The sequence below is a fragment of the Megalobrama amblycephala genome, linkage group LG18 (assembly GCF_018812025.1).
Source record: "Megalobrama amblycephala isolate DHTTF-2021 linkage group LG18, ASM1881202v1, whole genome shotgun sequence".
Taxonomy (NCBI): Eukaryota; Metazoa; Chordata; class Actinopteri; order Cypriniformes; family Xenocyprididae; genus Megalobrama; species Megalobrama amblycephala.
In genome coordinates this window covers 17,170,016-17,188,473 of record NC_063061.1, presented here as the reverse complement: position 1 = coordinate 17,188,473, position 18,458 = coordinate 17,170,016, and the positions used below count along the sequence as shown (strand labels likewise).

At 37.2% G+C, this 18,458-nt stretch overlaps 1 protein-coding gene across 1 annotated transcript in view; it reads left to right on the top strand.

Moving 5' to 3' along the window:
- The first annotated feature begins 1,607 nt into the window (after nt 1–1,607).
- afap1l1b (actin filament associated protein 1-like 1b) overlaps nt 1,608–18,458 on the top strand; it is a 33,818-nt gene continuing 16,967 nt past the window's right edge. Inside the window, exon 1 of the mRNA XM_048166596.1 lies at nt 1,608–1,842. Coding sequence (XP_048022553.1) covers nt 1,821–1,842 — 22 coding nt within the window. The 5' untranslated portion in view covers nt 1,608–1,820. The remainder of the gene's footprint in view (nt 1,843–18,458) is intronic.

Here is an 18,458-nt window from a genome sequence, read left to right as displayed (position 1 = left end):
AAATAAAATGTTTTTATTTATTTTTTTCATTTTATTTCAGTTAACATTTGTTTTATTTCAAATAACGATTTCTAGTTTTAGTTAATAATTAGTATAATAAACCTGCCATAATATATATGTCATTCCACGAAACCGGTACGATTTGAACTTACACATTTTTAGATTTTTTACCAAAATATATTACTTTTCTGAACACCCCACAACATTAATGACATATTTAACTTCCAGAAAAACATATTTTCCCATCTCAGGCATCAAATCACTATTGTTATTGGTCATTATTTTAATTTATGGACACTATGGGAGCTCTCTGAATATTATTATAAAATGTATTTGTGATAAAATCAACATTTTCCTATTAATCAGATGTCCCTCACACTAATTCAGTAAAAGTTACATAAAATCTCACACTTTTGCTATACTAAAGCCTGAAATGGGCACTTTTTGTGACAGCAAACTCATAATTTTTGATCAAAGGCTTAACTTCAGAATTTGAACTAAAATCAGTATTCAATTATTTTTTTGCCCAAATTGGCCACTGCTCTAAATCTGGTGAATAAATGGAGAGCATGCATGATATTAAGAAATCATGAATAATGTTGAAATATCAAAGATAATTTTCACAAGTAATAGTTTTCTATCTTTATTCGATGTAACAGGGTTGAGTCGTTAAGCTTGACAAACACAATTTCACAACATAATTTAGTTATAATTAGTAAAGAAGGTGGTAACTCGCCTGTGTTTTTTCACAATGTTGTTCAGAAGATTTCTGATGTCACTTCCTATTAATGATGTCACATAAGTATCAGTTCATTATTTTTATAGGGGGAGAATGGTTTGTGTAACGGGGTTGAGGGGTTACTGAGGTACAGAACTAAATAATGTGATTTTAATGAATAATCATGAATTTACTAAGAAAAAAAAAAACATTACCAGCAAAAAAGCACAGATGGATATTTATGGGAATGGCAAAATGAATGGACTTTTTTCCTCATTTTATTATTCAAATCCCAAGTACACTTTCACAGAAGGCCTTGAGGGACATGACAAAATAGGTGGTGTCAACTGAAAAAAAAACAAAAAACAATTTCTAATATGAAGATAGAATGTCATGTTTTTAAACATTATTAAAGGAGACATTTCAATTAATACAAAAAGCTTTTAAAAAATATATTTTGGTGACCCAATAGATAAAATACACTGAAAAAGGTCAGAGAGACTCGAATCATACCGGTTTCATGGAATGACTCATAATATAATATTTTTTTCCCCCCATTTTGGGTTATAATGGTCAAAAATGAATGAAAGCCAATTGCATCTTTTTATAAAACATCTTACTTAGAGTAAAAACATTAGCTAAGATATCATCATAGTGTATGTTCTGCATTGTTCATTCCCGAAATTATTATTCAGATATTTGTTTCACTCAATTAAAGCCTCTGGAGGGTGCTAAACTTTAGCATCAGCCAGCCACTATCTCAGTAATCATGTTGATGTTACATCCAAACCGCCGTGGATGGAAGATTACATTTGACCCTGAGCCCTGACCCAATTTCATATGACTGTCCTCTTTACATTTTGTGTGTGTTTTTTTTTAATGACATAAAAAGACCAAAGACCAGCTGGATGATGTTGTTTGCCACTCACTACCTGACGAGCACTAGGACCCGGATTAGTAGTGATTTGGAGTGGTCTGCACGCGCCCCTGTCAAAAGTGTAGTGTTGGCCACACGCGCGCTGCATAAGATGCTGGTGTACATTACAGTGAGGGTCTGCTGAAGCGTGCTGACGGAGTACTCAACTAAAGTATCCTCTTCGTCATGGAGATTACCGATTCCTCTTGTAAGTCTGAAATTTTATTCATTCGAAAATTGCCTTACAGTTACTCGAAATAAGTTATAATGCAATATTTTAGCTTTTTAACATTATTAAGCACCTTTTCTGTGTACCTATGCTTGAGGGTGAACCAGATGTTATTTCAAAATTCTTATATTTATCGGGCTAAAAAGGAAAACTCGTCAACACTTGCACAGTTTTGTTGGTGATGCAATAGAAGGCTAATATCCTAATGAATGAATAAACTCATTACTGTGTGTCAAACTAATTTGAACGTCGCAAAATTGGTATTGTCCCCCTCTTAAAACCAAGTGTAAACAATGATTTCATTTGGCTATTATAATATGTCAATTATAGCCATTTTAATATTGCTTTTAGTGGATGCAACATTTATTAAACTATTAATTTTTTTATTATGACCCCAGGAGATGTCAATCTTGCATCATAACATATGGAAAAGATGTACAATTCCATAAAAAGCACAATGACATCATAATGACATCATCACCCTTTCAGCACGTGAACCCTTCAAGTAGGGGACAGACTTGAATAGTCAATCCTGTTGTCATGATTTTGTACAGTAAATAAAATTTAACACATTTCTAATATTTATTCATTCACTCGTAATTGCATACTTTGTTTATTATGTATAAATCTTAAATAAATACACATAAAAAAAAAAAAAATCTGTCTGATGACCCTTAGATAGACTAAACGAAATATTGTTCTTCTCGTTTCTTATGTTTTCCTCCAAATTATAATTTGTTAAAGGCCCAAATAAACATGTTCAGTGCAAGGAAAGCATGTTTAACAAGAATCATTACAGTAAATTTTAACACCACCTCATTATATTGATTCAAAAGTGCAAGACCTTTCACAGCCATTTCTGCAAAATATATAAAAATATCTCTCATCCTGTATTCTTCATGTTCCTAACTTTCCATTGACCCAGCTATCAGCTCCTTCATCCTGCTGTTTTAGCTGGTTGAAGGCCAGTTCAGCATGATGTCTATTCATGATCTGAAAGAAGACTTCCTTGCCTCTCATGCAGGAAATCCGCTTGAGAATGTGTTCAGCTTTGAGTTTGTTTGCATGGATGCCAGGAAAAAACAGCCCATCAGCCACTTGTTGCTGTTTTTAGTCATGGTGGGATTTGGAAATGCCCTTTTATGTGTGTATTTGTTCCTTGTGAGGAGCGTTAGTACCTTTTCAAAAGTTTAGGGTTGGTAAGATTAATTTAATGTTTTTGAAAGAAGTCTCTTATGCTCACCAAAGTACAGTGAAAAAGTAATAGTGAAAAACTATATTTTAATATATCAGTGTCACATGATCCTTCACAAATCATTCTAATATGCTGATTCATTGCTCAATAAACATATCTTATTATTATCAGTGTTGAAAATGGTTGTGCTGATTAATATTTTTTCATTATAAATTTTTCTAACTGACTGTGAACTTTTGAACGGTAGTGTAAGATCATGCCATCTCCTTTAAAATAATGGTTTAGTTTTCCCAATTGCTACTTAATTCACTGATGAATTGATTCACAGTGAGATATATGACAATATGCTTTGATTCAAGTCAAGACTTCATTCAAACTCTGAAAGGTGGGAGTGGTGATGGGAGGGGGGTCTAAATTGCTCTGATTCCTCCAGTTCCTTATGCACATGGCTTACATCTATAAATACCCATGGCCAAATAGACAAAGGCTTCTCTCTTCTGCAGCTTGCGAGCCTGATGGGTCCGCACAGGCCTGACAGTGTCTCTCACTCCAGCATTCCTCGCACCGCGCGCAGCCGTCAAGGGCGGCTCTTGTCTGTAGAGAAATCACATAGGGTTATTACGATACAGAGGGGCCGGAAAGGTCTTTGTGTGTGACCCTGTAGGCCCATCCACACTTGTGTCCTCAAAGAGTGGAAATCAAAGCCAGTCATCACAGGGATGACCAATGTATTAACCCCATAATGAAAGGAGGTCAGATGCTGAGGCCTGGGATAAAGCTGGAAGAGCTTTTCCTAATCAACCTTCCTCAATCCCATTAGTCATGCAAAGTAGTAGCCAAGATATGGGTAGGAGCATTATGTCTGAAAGATAGGAAGTTTAGCTTTCTGAGTGTCTCAACTGTCAAAGTCAGTGGGGTCCAAACTATTTTCTTTAGCGGTCCACAGTATAAAAGATAGTCATACAGTTTTGGAACAATTTAAAGGTCCCGTTCTTCGTGATCCCATGTTTCAAACTTTAGTTAGTGTGTAATGTTGTTGTTAGAGTATAAATAAAATCTGTAAAATTTTAAAGCTCAAAGTTCAATGCCAAGCGAGATATTTTATTTAACAGAAGTCGCCTACATCGAACGGCCAGTTTGGACTACATCCCTCTACTTCCTTCTTTAATGACGTCACTAAAACAGTTTTTTGACTAACCTCCGCCCACAGGAATACACAAGAGTTGCGTTTGTAGAGTGTGTTTGTCGCCATGTCGTCGCAACACTGTTATTTTCATCCCGCAGTCCAATCACCGGGTCTGATTCCGGCTCAAATTGATAGGGTAAAATTAAAGACATGTTTACAATAACACTGAGCGCGTGCATCTCCACGTTATGGTAAGAGGCGTGACCTTTCCGGGCAAGATGCGCTAAGCTGCTGTCGAATCACAACACAGGAACCGCTGGCACAATCAGAACTCGTTACGTATTTCTGAAGGAGGGACTTCATAGAACAAGGAAGTCATCAGCCCGTTTTTATGACAGTGGAAACAGTGGTATACAGATAAGTAAATTATGTGAAAAATACTGTGTTTTTTTACACGCGAAACGTGAACACATGTTATATTGCACACTATAAACACAATCAAAGCTTCAAAAACCCACGAAAAACGGGACCTTTAAGGGAAAGTCAGTCATTGTTTTTGAAGGATAATTCCAAACTGTCCAATCTTCCACCTGCTAGAGGTTCATATCAGCAGAGGTGTAAAGAGTACATGAAAACTATACTTGAGTAAAAGTACTGATACCTTACAGCGAAAATGACTCTATTACAAGTTACGAGTCATCAATTCCAATACGACTCTAGTAAAAGTCTTATGTTAAACATGGTTTAAGCCTAGTCCCAGACTAAAATGCATGTTTGAGCTGTTTTAACTGAAAGCAACTTGCACTGACATATCCTAAAATATGTCAGTTCTATTGTTTTGTCTCAGGATGCACACCAGTAATGTTTTTTTTTTTTTTTTTCTAGGGCAGGTTTATAAAAGCTACCTAAATGTCCTAAATGAAGTGAACTAAGATCTAATCCTGGCTTAATCTAAGCCCTGTCTGTGAAACCGGGCCTTAGAGTATCTGATTTTAAAGGTGCCCTAGAACTTTTTTTTAAAAGATGTAATATAAGTCTAAGGTGTCCCCTGAATGTGTCTGTGAAGTTTCAGCTCAAAATACCCCATAGATTTTTTTTTATTCATTTTTTTAACTGCCTATTTTGGGGCATAATTAGAAATGAGCCGATTCAGGGTGTGTGGCCCTTTAAGTCTCGTGCTCCACGCCCCAAGAGCTTGCGCTTGCCTTAAACAACATAAAAAAAAGTTCAAACAGCTAATATAACCTTCAAAATGAATCTTTACAAAGTGTTTGTCATGCAGCATGTCTAATCGCTTAAGTACAGTGTTTATTTTGATGTTTACATTGATTCTGAATGAATTTGAGGCTGTGCTCCATGGCTAACGGCTAATGCTACACTGTTGGAGAGATTTATAAAGAATGAAGTTGTTTATGAATTATACAGACTGCAAGTGTTTAAAAATGAAAATAGCGACGGCTCTTGTCTCCGTGAATACAGTAAGAAACAATGGTAACTTTAACCACATTTAACAGTACATTAGCAACATGCTAACGAAACATTTAGAAAGACAATTTACAAATATCACTAAAAATATCATGTTATCATGGATCATGTTAGTTATTATTGCTCCATCTGCCATTTTTTGCTATTGTCCTTGCTTGCTTACCTAGTCTGATGATTCAGCTGTGCACATCCAGACGTTCTGCCCTTGTCTAATGCCTTTCATAATGTTGGGAACATGGGCTGGCATATGCAAATATTGGGGGCGTACACCCCAACTGTTACGTAACAGTCGGTGTTATGTTGAGATTCGCCTGTTCTTCTGAGGTTTTTTAAACAAATGAGATTTACATAAGAAGGAGGAAACAATGGAGTTTGAGACTCACTGTATGTCTTTTCCATGTACTGAACTCTTGTTATTTAACTATGCCAAGGTAAATTCAATTTTTGAATCTAGGGCACCTTTAACAGTTCTTAAGTATTTTACTTGTACTGTAAGCCCAAAGATGCACTAGTCCTCAACACTTAAAGGGTTAGTTCATCCGAAATGAAACTTCTGTCATCATTTACTCACCCTCAAGTTGATTAAAGCCTGTATAAATTTCTTTGTTCTGCTGTCCACAGAGGAAGATATTTGGAAGAATGTTTGTAACCAAGCAGAATTCGCGCCCCATTTACTACCATAGTAGGAAAATAAATACTATGGTAGTCAATGGGGGGGTGAGATCTGTTTGGTTACAAACATTCTTCCAAATATCTTCCTTTGTGTGCAGCAGAACAAAGAAATTTATACAGGCTTTTGGGTGAACTATCCCTTTAAGAGTCATGCCAGTGAAAACAAGAAATAGTTGATTTGTGAGAGAGCAATCATATGTTTATTTTAAACAAAATAAAACTGAACACCTCAAAATTGCTATAAATCAAGGTCGACACAACAGCCTCTTAAACGTCTACGAACACTCAGGTCTCAGTTTAAGTGCTCAAAAAGGAATGAAATAATCAAAACCTACTTGAACTGCACTTGCTCTGGAATAAATGAAAAATAAATGAAACACCTGTGATTCAGCAATTATCGCCATCTGCAGTTTGGGTGAGTAAGGGCAAAATGCACATGTCCTGTAGATGGCAATATCACTTCTGTCTAGCAGATAAACTGCTGCAGAAAAAGTTAGGTGCCTTGAAAAATGTAACAACTTGAGTAATTGCATTACTCATCACAAATGTATTGGAGTAAAGTGTACATATACTTATTCAAAAATGCAGTCAAGTTTGAGAGTAAAAGTTGCTAATATCTTTTATATTCTGTAAAATTACAAAGTTGCCAAAAAGATACTTAAGTACAGTAAGTAAATACATTTACTCAAATACTTTACACCTCTGAATATCAGTTGTTATTGCTAATGAAAAGTATTAAAAATCATTTTTATTATTTGAAATAAAGCTAAAACAAAATAAAATATATTAGATGAAAAACTTAAACAGAAAAAACTTAAATGAAAATTAAGCAAACTAAAATTGAAATAATTAACTAAAATTAACATAAATAAATAAAAAAACGAATGACAAAAGTACATAAAATTTAAACTAAATCCAAAAATCTAAAAATTAAAGTTAATAAAAATATAATAAATAATATAATAGTATATAAATAATACTAAAATAACACTGGACTTAAACTGTAAATGAGACATCTGATGAGAATTGTGATAATGTTTATGTCTCTCTAAAGAGAGGTGTCCTGAATGACCCTTTTCTGTATACAATTCTAATGTCTAATGGCAGTTCTTCATTGCTTGCCATTTTAAAAATGCTTATTTCATCCAAATCAATCACACTAAATCAAAGATTTCTCATGCAAGAATCAAAGATTAAGTTGCTTTTTCATGAGAACACAGTGAAAGTTCAGGATTGTGTCAAACAACAGTCATGGAAGGTTTTACAGCTGCGGTTGTTGTTGGGTAGAATGTACAAATGCAACTCTCATGACCGCGTGCCTTAAGTCTTATGACTGCAGTGTAGAAACAGAGAAGATGGTGAAAGATATAGCAAAAGACTGCTCTGTTCCTTCACTATAAATCCCATCTGGTTATGAGTGAACAGTTCTCTTGTTCATTTTTATGTTTGTGCTGATTAGCAGGTTATTCCTCCGGTGTCTATCGACTGGCGTTCATTTTCTGAGCATATTGCATAATACTTGGTTGCAAATCTCAACTAGACTCTTCTCCAAGAGACACTCAGTCCTCCAAATGTTTTATGTGAGTAAATGTGAGTAAACTGTCATCTCTGTTGTTTACAAAGTCTGAAATATAGCATTATCCTCCAACCAGAAAACGGCTTTTAGTGTGGAAAGATGTGTGTAGGACTGTAAATGAAACATCTCAAATTTCAGTGGTCGCACAGTGCATGAAGTAAACAATCAGTCTCTATAGGTTTAAAGGGTTAGTTCACCCAAAAATTCTGCCATTAATTACTCACCCTCATGTCATTCCACACCCGTAAGACCTTCATTCATCTTTGGAACACAAATTAAAATATTTTTGATGAAATCTGTGGGGTTCCTGACTCCATGACATGACAATTTTTTTACATTTGTTTCTTTAGTACCTTTCTGGACCTTGAAAGTGGTGGTTAAATTGCTGTCATGGAGGAGTCAGATACCTATTGGATTTCATCAAAAATATCTTAAAGGTGCCATCGAACGTTTTTTTACAAGATGTAATATAAGTCTAAGGTGTCCCCTGAATGTGTCTGTGAAGTTTCAGCTCAAAATACCCCATAGAATTTTTTTAAATTAATTTTTTTAACTGCCTATTTTGGGGCATAATTAGAAATGCGCCGATTCAGGTTGCGGCCCCTTTAAATGCTCACACTCCCCGCCCACGGAGCTCGCGCTTGCCTTAAACAGCGCATAAACAAAGTTCACACAGCTAATATAACCCTCAGATGGATCTTTACAAAGTGTTCGTCATGCAGCATGTCTAATCGCGTAAGTATGGTATTTATTTGGATGTTTACATTTGATTCTGAATGAGTTTGATAGTGATCCGTGGCTAACGGCTAATGCTACACTGTTGGAGAGATTTATAAAGAATGAAGTTGTGTTTATGAATTATACAGACTGCAAGTGTTTAAAAATGAAAATAGCCACGGCTCTTGTCTCCGTGAATACAGTAAGAAACAATGGTAACTTTAACCACATTTAACAGTACATTAGCAACATGCTAACGAAACATTTAGAAAGACAATTTACAAATATCACTAAAAATATCATGATATCATGGATCATGTCAGTTATTATTGCTCCATCTGCCATTTTCGCTGTTGTTCTTGCTTGCTTACCTAGTCTGATGATTCAGCTGTGCACATCCAGACGTTCTGCCCTTGTCTAATGCCTCTATCATGGGCTGGCATATGCAAATATTGGGGCGTACACCCCGACTGTTATGGTCAGTGTTATGTTGAGATTCGCCTGTTTTTCAGAGGTCTTTTAAACAAATGAGATTTATATAAGAAGGAGGAAACAATGGTGTTTGAGACTCACTGTATGTCATTTCCATGTACTGAACTCTTGTTATTTAACTATGCCAAGATAAATTAAATTTTTAATTCTAGGGCACCTTTAATTTGTGTTCCAAAGATGAATAAAAGTCTTACGGGTGTGGAACGACATGAGGGTGAGTAATTAATGACAGAATTTTCATTTTTGGGTGAACTAACCCTTTAAGATCTGGGGAGTTGCCTGGTCACAGATCCAAAATTTCAATGTAATGATCTCCAAGACACTTCATTATCACTCTTGCCTTGTGACATGGTGCTCCATCATGCTGGAAAATACAAAAATCATTAACAAATTGCTCCTGGGTTGATGGGATGAGTTGCTCTTTCAGGACGTTTTGATACTATTCTTTATTCATGGCAGTGTTTTTGGGCCGAACTGCGAGAGAGCCCACTCCCTTGGATGAAAAGCAACCCCACACATGGATGGTCTCAGGATGCTTCACTGTTGGCACGACACAGGCCTCATGGTAGCGTTCATTATTTCTTCTCCAGACAATCTATTTTCCAGATGTCCCAAACAGTCGGAAGGGGGCTTCGTCAGAGAAAATAAGTTTGCACCAGTCTTCTGCTCTCCAATCCTTGTACTTCCTGCAGATTTTCAGTCTGTCCTTGAAGATTTTATTGGAGAGAAGTGGCTTCTTTGCTGCCCTTCTTGACACCAGGCCATTGTCCAAATGTCTTGACCTCACTGTGCATGCACCCACACCCACCTGCTGCCAATTGACCCTTCGCAAAGACCCGCCCCTCTTAGTTACTGTTGCTTTGTCTGACAAGCCATGGCGCTGTCACGCCACACAGAGTGAAAAATACATCGCGGAGCAAAGAGGACACTGACACGTCGACAGACAAGACAGAGCAGGTTACTTATGATATTAAACAAACTTTCAAACTGTGTAATTTTTTAAGAAATTAGAACAATAAAAAAACGTTTTGTGGCTCTTTAATGTGTTGTGACAGATTGCTGTAGCGCCTCAGCTCAAATGGCTCGTAAACCGATCATCTCTTCCTACTAGTTCATTTATAGCATCAAATAAACATGAATGAACATGAGAAGGAATGTCATTTCAAACGCGGAAAGATGACCATTTTTCAAGTTCAAGTCCACCAAGGTTAATCTTCTAACTCCTGACTGCTTTGTCGGACAAAATGGCGGATTCGGCATTATGATTGGTTAGATCGCTCTTCAATCAAACTCCCGGTGAAGGGTCAATTTTGAGCAGCTCTGCTGCACTGGTGGTGACACGATTTCGCAGCCGACTCCTCAGGAGGAGACAGTCCTGATGCTTGCTGGACACTCTGAGACATCCTGAAGCCTTCTTCATTGGAGTTGAACTCTCTCCTTGAAGTTCTTGATCCAGTAAATGTTTTAAAAAACCTATCTATCATTATCTCTGTTCATAAGGTCTATAAACCTTTTAAAGGGACCTATAATGCCCCTTTTACAAGATGTAATATAAATCTCTGGTGTCCCCAGAATGTGTCTGTGAAGTTTCAGCTCAAAATACCCCACAGATCATTTTTAATAGCTTGTCAAATTTGCCCCTATTTGGGTGTGAGCAAAAGCACACCATTTTTGTGTGTGTCCCTTTAAATGCAAATGAGCTGCAGTTCCCGGACCCATTCCAGAAGAGGGCGGAGCTTTAACAGCTCACACTTTGGTTGCTCAACAACAACAAAGCTGGGGAATCTCAGGCAGCCAAAATGACGATTGTCAGTAACGTGTTCAGCTTTACATTGTTCAAACTAGAATCGGACACTGATGGAGAGACTCTGGAAGAAGTTACAACTTTTAGAATGCAACTGGACGTTCCTGAACGGTTAGTGGATAAATTTATGTAGTTGATGTGGAGTTGATTCAACTCATCGACTAGCATGTGCCGTCATGTTAATCTTTTGTGCAAATCCAGCGTTGAATTGACCCTCGTTTGTGAAGCAGTCTGGCGACTTTCTTCGCCAAATTTCCTTCATAATTGAAATTCAGCCAGAAATTCAGGCTTATGTTCGTTGGAACATCCAATAACAGAACATTTGTAATGCTTTTTTGGCGCAGACATTCAGGGCGGTATCTATGCTAGCAGGGCAGATCGTCACCAGTCCCTACTCTTACGTAAGAGTTGGGGGAAATCTGGAACCACGCGTTTGGAGAGACTGTTTATGATTTATGAAATAAACTAATTCTGAATGGTGCACAACCCTGCTCAGCATGTGTTCAGACAACCGCAATGTACTGCAACTTGTTGGAGGATTTTTTCCCAAGCTCATTAAGCCATCGATAACCATGTTGTCATCCTCAAAGCCTTCATCCTTTCCCTTTCAATTATGTGGCCTGTTGTTCCTCTGTAATTGAGCCTACCCAGCAAGCTGTCATCCACTAAAATAGTGAGTTTTAAATTATAGCCATCTCACCCTTATATCCATGTGGCCTCCATGTGACCTTGACTCATCAAAGCCTCTTCTATGTATCAGCCCTGCTTGTGTGTCCTGTAGAAGTATGGCACGTGATGTCCACCCGCCCTGAATCAGACAGCTGATAATCTTTTTTAAGGGTTGTGTGGTCACGGCATTCTGCATATGAAGCTTGTAGGATCTGAACTCTCATTCCTCACTGTTACAGGAGAAACCCAACATGGTCTGTGGATAAGACCACTAAACAGGCACAGATGGTGCGTGTTGTAGATATGTGGTGTGCTATGATTTTGTAGTGTTTTGTTGGAACCGGTCCAGGTGGGAGAGTCCGGAGCTGAGAGAGAGTGTGTGCTTGTTAGCGAAGGACGGATGGTATGTCATTTTTGGGGGTGTGTGGAGGAGAGGAATAGGAAGCAGAAGGTTAGGGATGATAGAAACTGCTGTCGTCAGCCCAGACAGGAAGCTACAGCTGCAGGACATATCCCCTTACCCACAATGCCCTTGCCTCAAGACCGTACAGCTGCTTTCCCTAGAATTTGTTTTGCAAGTGTTAGTGTATATGTGATTGTGTTCAGTGATGTATTTGAGTGAATGAATGTTTCTGAATGCTTCGCACTGCATTGTCCTGTTTTCCTCAAAGGTGATGTCATTGTGTAATTTCAGACCTCACAATGCCACATTGTCTAGCTACTTTGCCGAGCCACTCAATGAAAGTTCAGCTGGAATGTTGTTTAAAAATGTGCCCAGTCCATGCAAACTACAAACAAAGTAATTCTGTCTAATCTTTTTTGAATGTAAGTTGCTAAATTGCAGATTTCCTGTATAAAAATGGCTGTTTTATATGCTCTCATAATAGTACTATAATCATTTATAATTAAAATTTAATTCATGTAAACAAAACATTTGAATATTGTTTCCTGTTGATTGCAGCATAATGGCAGTGTTGAGTTTTATTCTTTAAAGAAAAAGTTTTGATGAACAAAGTCTTTCTTTTGTCACTTTAAGGATAAAGGATTAGTTCAATTTAGAATGAACATTTCCTGATAATTTACTCACCCCCATGTCATCCAAGATGTTCATGTCTTTCTTTATTCAGTTGAAAAGAAATTAAGGTTTTTGAGGAAAACATTCCAGGATTTTTTCAGTGGGGACCAATGGGTTGAAAGTCCAAATTGCAGTTTCAGTGCAGCTCCAAAGGGCTCAACACTATCCCAGCCGAGGAATAAGGGTCTTGTCTAGCGAAATGATCCGTCATTTTCTAAAAAAAAATAAAAATTAATATATTTTTTTTAACCACAAATGCTTGTCTTGCACTGTGCCACGCATTGCGTAATCATGTTTGACCTTTCCATCATGATTATGTAATGTGTGGGTCACCGTGATTTTGCCAAGTAAGACATGTTCCTGGATCAACATATTTTGTCTTAACCCTATTCCCACCCCTAAACCTAGTCCTACCCATAACCTATCCCTAAAATCAGAGGGGAAAGATGTTAATAACATTGATGTAGAAGCACCTATCCCTGGTTGCAAGCCTAAACTTGACATAAACGTTAAACTTGTCCCTCAAATCTGATTGGTTGATTGGAATGTTGTTCCAGGATCAACAAAGATGTTGATCCAGGAACATGTCGTACTTGGTGAAATCACATTCACCGTAAAGCGTGGCGCATCGCAGAGCTAGTGCAAGACGAGCATTTGTGGTTGAAAAATATATACTTTTTTTTAGAAAATGACCGATTGTTTTTGCTAGAAAACACCCATATTAATTGACTGGGATCATGTAGAGCCCTTTGAAGCTGCACTGAAACTGCAATTTGGACCTTTAATCTGTTGAACCCTGTTGAAGTCCACTATATGGAGAAAAATCCTGAAATGTTTTCCTCAAAAACCTTAATTTTTTTTTGACTGAAGAAAGAAAGACATAAACATCTTGGATGACATGGGGTGAGTAAATTATCAGGAAATTTTAATTCTGAACTAATCCTTTAAATACAGTATGTCTTTGGTCTGTGAGAGTCAGCAGACAGTGTAGACACATTCAAAAAGTCACTGAAGCAGTCAGATACAGATGGGGTTCAGCAATCTCACATTCCCACACATTACACACAAGCAATAGTTGTAACTTGTAACTGAGCTGACTGTGCTTGTTTCCACAAACTTGACCCAGTTTCCAGAGAGAAACATGGCCAGCAGAAGACACAGAGGCACAGAGGGTGTTGTGTGGGAATTTAAGTTGCTCGGAAAAGGGACGGGTCACTCCCTTGCCCGTGTCAGCTAGTGCACACCCAGACAATGGCCCTCTGGAGAGCTGCGGCCCTGGAGTTGTGATTGCGCCTCTCTCAGTACAATAACAGAGTCATCCTTCTCTCTGCTCTCCGAGTTTCCGCCTCCTACTCTTCTTCCGCCCCTCACTTTTTCTTGTTTCCCCTTACGGACACACACATATTCACGTTTCCTGCTCTTTGGGAGTGAGGAAAACTCTTAGGAGTTTACTGGCCATTAAGCCAATTCAATGAAAGACAACCGAAAGATAGCTTATCATTGGCTGAGTGTTTAAAGTCGGCATGAAACGGAAGTTGAGATAGTCTTTTCTTCCCTATTGTGACGTATATCTGAATGAAACAGCTTCTGGAACAAGAAAAATTTAGGGTGGGACTTGATTTTGTCCATCGGGTTTTGATTGGATGATTATGGTTTGCTATTACTGTGATCTGACAGGTTGTCCCGCCCTCGTCATCAAAGAAGAATAGAGATGTTGTTGCAACAGGGATTTTTAAATAAAAATTACAAGGGCATATGAATAATAATAATAAAAAAAGATTTGCACAGATTCATAAAAATACTGCAATATTCCAAGAAATAAAAAAAACAAGAATTTCTAATTTTAGATTGTAGATAATAATGTGTTTGAAGAAACCCAGTGCAGACATCTGACACATGAAATCACACCAATGAGGACAGAGTAACACACAAAAATCCTCCTCAGCACAATGCAGCTCAGTTTTGTTTTTGTCTGAAAATGTTGGGTTTCTCATGTCCTTCAGCTGTCGGGACCGGTGAGCAATTCAGTGGTTTGCTTTCTTTATCTCTGTCAGCTCTGTGTTTGTGCTCTGCCGACAGAACTGCAAAGGCATTTGGATATCTGCATTGTGAATTATACGGTCTCTCCTCTGTTGACAGTCAACCAGCAAGGTTCCTGTCTTAGAGTGATATTATGTCTCATTTACTGAGCCATAAATAATAGGCACTTAGGTGTTTATTCTGGAAAATGTTTTAATTTATTGCAGAATTAACAATTTTGGAATGTGTTTATTGTTTAAAACTGATTACACTGAATGTTTAAATGATTATAATTCTGGCACACCTAAAAATTCCTAGTAATAGAAATCAGTGGTGTAGTTTTCACCTTTATTTAGCCGTATGTTTGTTCACTGTGGCATATACATTTGTTGGCTCATTTCACTGTTTCTCTTGCATCATCTTACACAGGGTTGTATTTTTTTTAAATTAGGGTTTTTGTTAAATGACTCACTGAAGAGCAAATTTGCACAGCCCTCTAAGTAAATATGCTGACACAAGTTCTCTTACAGTCTTTCATTGATGTTCTCTGTTCCCCAATGTGCTGTGTAAAATTTAAAAGTAATGATTAATGCAAAAAATTTATATTTAATGTAGACCAATTGTTTAATATTTAATTGCAGCATAATTATTTTTAAGCAGCTTTTAATTGCACCATTTTTATTAGGGCTGGGAGAAAAAATCAATTCACCTAACTATCACGATTTTTTTGTTTACGATTTTTTAAATCGTTTTTTTTTTTTTTTAATTCCAGAATTAATATTATTTAAAAATAAATTGCATTATCCTTGCTTATAGACGAGGTGGACAGAAGTTACCCACTTTTGCTCCAACAGACGACATCATCGTCATCATCTATGTGTCAATATCTATGCGTAATATCCCTTTCAAGTGGACAAGAGAAAGCGACGTGAGACCACCCAGAAAGCAAAACGCATCACAAAGTCTTTGGCCTGCCACAATATCAACATTGACCGCACTGTTAAAAAATGGTTGTCGTTGAATCGTTTATTCAAGAGAATGTAGTACTGTAATGATGCTTCTGAAATAAAGCTCAGAAAGATGTGATGAATTGTTTTTGTAAATACGACTCATACATCATGTACAGTCTGTATAAGTGTATGATTCAACTTTTCCAAATGGTCTAGTGTTAAAAAAAAATGACGAAAAATCACAATACATAGGAATACCGAATTGCAATACTTAAAAATTCTTAAAAATCGCGATACATATCGTATTGGCAGGCACCCAAGTACCAGGATAGTATCGAATCAGAAGTAGGGTGTATTGTCCCAGTCCTAATTTTTAGTCACTATTTTAACAGTAGTGTGTAACATGGACTTTTACATATCAAGACATATCCAGTGAACTCAAAATAGAAGTGCAAACGCAGAAAAGATCCTTTATTTTGAATTCCTCTTGTTTGCGTAGCGGCTTGTGTCCCTCTCTTCAAAGCAGTGTTTGTTTTTGGAGCGGTGAGGGTCTAGAAAAGAAACCTCATGAGCTATGCAACAGGTTTTTTGATCTGGTTCAGAAAGATAGAAAAAACGCTGTCAGGGCAGAAGCAAAAGAAAGGTCACATATTGCAGTAATTACTTTTGGCCAAGAATAATAATTCCTGAATCAGCAAAGCTAAATGAGTGGCAGGTACAGCCTTGAAAGATGGACTTTTCCTTTCCCATCCCTCTCTCTTGAGCAGAGTCGGGGTGTGGTGTGAAGTGCTTACATGTGAAAGATGTGTGACTCTGATCTCTTTAATCTGTTTTGAGAAAGAGATTTAATTCTTTTTGGAATGATGCATGCAGTCTAAAAAAATCCAACCTTCATTTTGTCAGACAAACTACATTTTAAGCATTGAATGAACTATCAAATGTATTAAAGGTGCCCTAGAATTAAAAATTGAATTTTCCTCAGCATAGTTAAATAACAAGAGTTCAGTACATGGAAATGACATACAGTGAGTCTCAAACTCCACTGTTTCCTCCTTCTTATGTAAATCTCATTTGTTTAAAAGACCTCTGAAAAACAGGCGAATCTCAACATAACACCGACTGTTACGTAACATTCAGGGTGTACGCCCCCAATATTTGCATATGCCAGCCCATGTTCAAGGCATTAGACAAGGGCAGCCAGTATTAACGTCTGGATCTGTGCACAGCCGAATCATCAGACTAGGTAAGCAAGCAAGGACAACAGCGAAAAATGGCAGATGGAGCGATAATAACTGACATGATCCATGATAACATGATATTTTTAGTGATGTTTGTAAATTGTCTTTCTAAATGTTTCGTTAGCATGTTGCTAATGTACTGTTAAATGTGGTTAAAGTTACCATCGTTTCTTACTGTATTCACGGAGACAAGAGCCGTGGCTATTTTCATTTTTAAACACTTGCAGTCTGTATAATGCATAAACACAACTTCATTCTTTATAAATCTCTCCAACAGTGTAGCATTAGCCGTTAGCCACGGAGCACTATCAAACTCATTCAGAATCAATGTAAACATCCAAATAAACACTGTACTTGCGCGATTGGACATGCTGCATGACGAACACTTTGTAAAGATCCATTTTGAGGGTTATATTAGCTGTGTGAACTTTGTTTATGCTGTTCAAGGCAAGCGCGAGCTCCGTGGGCAGGGAGCACGAGAATTTAAAGGGGCCGCAGCATGAATCGGTGCATAGTTAATGATGCCCCAAAATAGGCAGTTAAAAAAATTAATTAAAAAAAATCTATGGGGTATTTTGAGCTGAAACTTCAGACACATTCAGGGGACACCTTAGACTTATATTACATCTTGTAAAAAAACATTCGATGGCACCTTTAAAGGTTGACATTACACAAAAGAATTAAATAAAGTCAGCTTTCTATTTATTATGAGCAACTTAAAATATTAAACAGCAAGAACTTACAATGTTAAGTTTGGTGGTGAGGATTCTACCACCAGCTCTGTGTTGTTTTGATTATGTGTGTTTGCACCTTATGACGTAATTTTCCATCATGAAAATTTTTTCGCCGTTTTGAATTTTCCGGAAAATCTACTTTTTCAAATTCCTCCTAGACCGTTGCTCCGATATACACAAAATCAAACCAGATCATCTTCAGACAATGTCGACAAAAGTTGATTGGTCAAACCATTCTCGAATAACAGCCAAACAAATTTGACGAAGTGCGCACATAAGTGGACGTGAGGCTCCACAACGCTTTAGCGAATTCAGATCAAACTTGGTGTATGTTATGACAACTGACCCGAGGCTACCTGCACAGTTTCTGCGCAGTGCCTCTAGTGGTCAGGAGATTGAAAATTGAAATTGAAAATTTTTGCTTATAACTTTTAAATGATTTCACCAAAAAGACTGGTCTCTTTAGATTCGGTGCGACATACTTAGTCGAACGATACCCTATTTTCCCATGTTGGTCATTTTTGAATTTTGTTGTAAAATGCTATATTTTACTAACGCATTGGTGTATCAGTACAAACTCGGTATGTGCCATCGGCACCATTCCCTTGAAGTACTCAAAAAATTTCAATACAGCACCACCTTGTGGTCAAAGTTATAATGAAATTTTAAAAAAAATGCTAATAGCTTTTGATTTAATTAGCCTATTTTAATGAAACTGGTCTTAATACATTCCTTGGTTCATGCCGAGAACATAAAAAACAATTTTGCCATAGTCGGCCAAACTTCCTGTCCGCCATTTTGATTTTCTTTAAATACTTTTTCTAACTCCTCATAGACCACTTG